The 2,559-nt window shown below is 33.1% G+C and overlaps 1 protein-coding gene across 1 annotated transcript; it reads right to left on the bottom strand.

The window, feature by feature from the left end:
* Positions 1-203: 203 nt before the first annotated feature.
* LOC114164105 lies at positions 204-2,063 on the bottom strand. Its single transcript, XM_028048630.1, has 3 exons — positions 1,888-2,063; positions 1,717-1,805; positions 204-539 (listed from the first exon to the last, which is right to left on the bottom strand). Exons 1-3 carry the CDS (start codon positions 1,912-1,914, stop codon positions 386-388), a joined length of 270 nt encoding a protein of 89 aa, XP_027904431.1. The 5' UTR covers positions 1,915-2,063; the 3' UTR covers positions 204-385.
* Between the last annotated feature and the right edge of the window lie 496 nt (positions 2,064-2,559).

The following is a 2,559-nucleotide window of genomic DNA, read 5'->3' as shown; positions in this document are numbered from 1 at the left end:
AAAGCAATCAGGATTATGAAGATACAATGCAAAGAAAAACATAAACTCAACCCACGAGTCTGGGGGTGTGGATGCAAACCCTTTCAACAAGAGCTATTTGTTGCTCCCATGTTATCTGCCTAGGAAAGAGGAATACTACGCCCTATTTTATTTTCAAAACCAGTTTCGCCCCAGACTTCAGCAGCAAAAGTTAGACACCATTATGGCAATAAAAGGACAGCAATCATTAATGCATCGAAACCAATATCATTATTCTCAAGCACAGCAAACTCACTGTACGGCCAGAGAAAGTAATCACATTTTTTTGTCTAATGCACGATTAAAAAACTGTCTTTAACATAATAGAATTCACATCTCACATCAAACTTTGTTTATTCAAAGCAACTTAGTTGCGACTTGGGTCAGCAAAGAAGTTGTTGAGGGAGGGCATAATCTCTGGAGATCTGTTGCGTACATACTTCCTTAGGAAATGCTCGGTATACTTCTCTCCCTCAGCAAAGTTCTCCAACACTCCGGCCTTCCTTCCCTCCTTGTTCACCCTAAATACATGACAAGAACAAAACAACCATCCATTATTTTCCTTTAATAAGTGAAACACTAACTAACAACAGGAAAAACTATTATGATGATGAATGATTCAGTGCATGATAAAAATTAATCCACTATTCCAATAGAGGCTGTTCCCTGAAGCTTCCATTGGGATTGATCCCACTTACTTTAAAAATAGTTAATATGCAGTTTGATCTTTGAAATGATACCGTATTTAGTCTGTCCCAAAATTGTCCAGGTGTTACATGTGCAAAATTAAGTCCTAAAATCACATTTAGTCCTTTGACTCCTTTAATCACAAATATATTACCACAATGTGAATACAGTGTAAGCAAAATTAATACATTCACAGAGCAATATGCACATATTTACACTTTAGAGCACTAATTAGTCTCTGAGAAGGCCACACCAAGATTGAGTAATCCGGGACTAAATTGTATATACCACTACTTACAAAGACAAAAGACATATAGTGACACTTTCAAGGATCAAATTGCATATCAACTATTTAAAACATAATTAAAAAAAGTACTTATTTCCCAAACATTCTACACTGAATGAATCAAGTCAACAATCATACTGATTCTTCAATTTGTTTTTGACAAGACTAGTCAAAGGAATAATTTTTATCTATAATCATCACCTTCCCTCCAGTTCTGTTTTCCACCTTTCCTTCACCCTTTTATTTTTAAGGTTTTATTTTTAAGGAAAATGATATTTGAAAACCCTTCAAACTATAAGCATAACAATTTATAATATTTTAAAAACTAAACAGTTCACAAACGATCTCAAATACATATAATTCAGACAATCCCATCCAAACTAGAAAAAACCCTAACTACATAAGATCAAATTCAATAATTTCAAATCCCAGTCCATGATTTTGGTTTTATCGTTTTCTCCGATTTAAGTCCACGTATCCAATCAAGACCACAATTTTATATCAGGCCAAGGATTTAATCGGTCTAAAACAAAACATATAAAACATCAGCAAAATTGAGCATTTAACCAAAATTAAAAATCTGAAACTAAAACCGCAAAAAAAAAATGAAACTAAAAATAGGAGGACCAAATCGCATATCGCATATCTGGACAAAATTATAATTTATCCTAAACTGAAAGACCAAAAACCTAGAACTAAAAGAAAAGAAATAAATTGAGATAGACCTGACTTCAGGGTTGATGCAGATATTACGAACCAGTTGAAACCCACAGATCCCAATAGCAGCACCAACAGCGGCGAACAGCGGATACACCTGAAAACAAACATCAAAATCGGTGAAACCCTACAACTAAAATGGTGGAATAAAAATCGCCCCATGATGGATGAAAAAGCACCTCGGGTCTGAGCCAGCGATTGGCCATGGATAGCTTCAGAGTTGAAACCTGAAAGGGGGAAGAGAGAGAAAGAGAGAGAGTGCTGAGAGAGACAGAAAGAGAAGAATAAAAAGTGTGATAGAGAGACTCTTTTATCCTAGATCGCGTGCTTAAAATATTGAGTAATTCCAAGAGAGTGAAGATGCAACCCTAGTGGTGTTTTTATAAGTTACAACTTGCAAGGGTATAAAAGGAATTCCACTTGTGCGTGTGCACAAAGCTCGATACTCTGCGATCTAACAGCCAGTGATGAAACGCCAGCTCAACATTGAGTTTCTTTTGTGTAGGAATAGAATATAAAAGTGAAATTTACAAGTTACCCACATGCCTACTTCAACATTAAGCTTGTTGGAGTAAATTATTATATTTAAGTTAAGTAAATTTCTCAGATTTTTGTAATAATCTTTTTTTTTTAAAACAAAAATTAATTAAATAGATCTAATGTAATGTTATTTTTAAAGTACATTTATTTCAATATTATTTTCTAGATAGATACATAATTTTTTTTTTGTTTTTTATTTTTCTAAATCCGGGAGGAAAAATAAAAAGATTAAAAATTAAAGTTGTCAAAAAATAATTTGAAATAATTAATTAAAATAATTAGTATAAGTTTTAAATTAATTATTTTAAGAG

Source organism: Vigna unguiculata, chromosome 9 (assembly GCF_004118075.2).
Source record: "Vigna unguiculata cultivar IT97K-499-35 chromosome 9, ASM411807v1, whole genome shotgun sequence".
Classification (NCBI taxonomy): Eukaryota; Viridiplantae; Streptophyta; class Magnoliopsida; order Fabales; family Fabaceae; genus Vigna; species Vigna unguiculata.
Note: the sequence above shows the minus strand (reverse complement) of the source record. Positions and strands in the feature narration are given on the sequence as shown.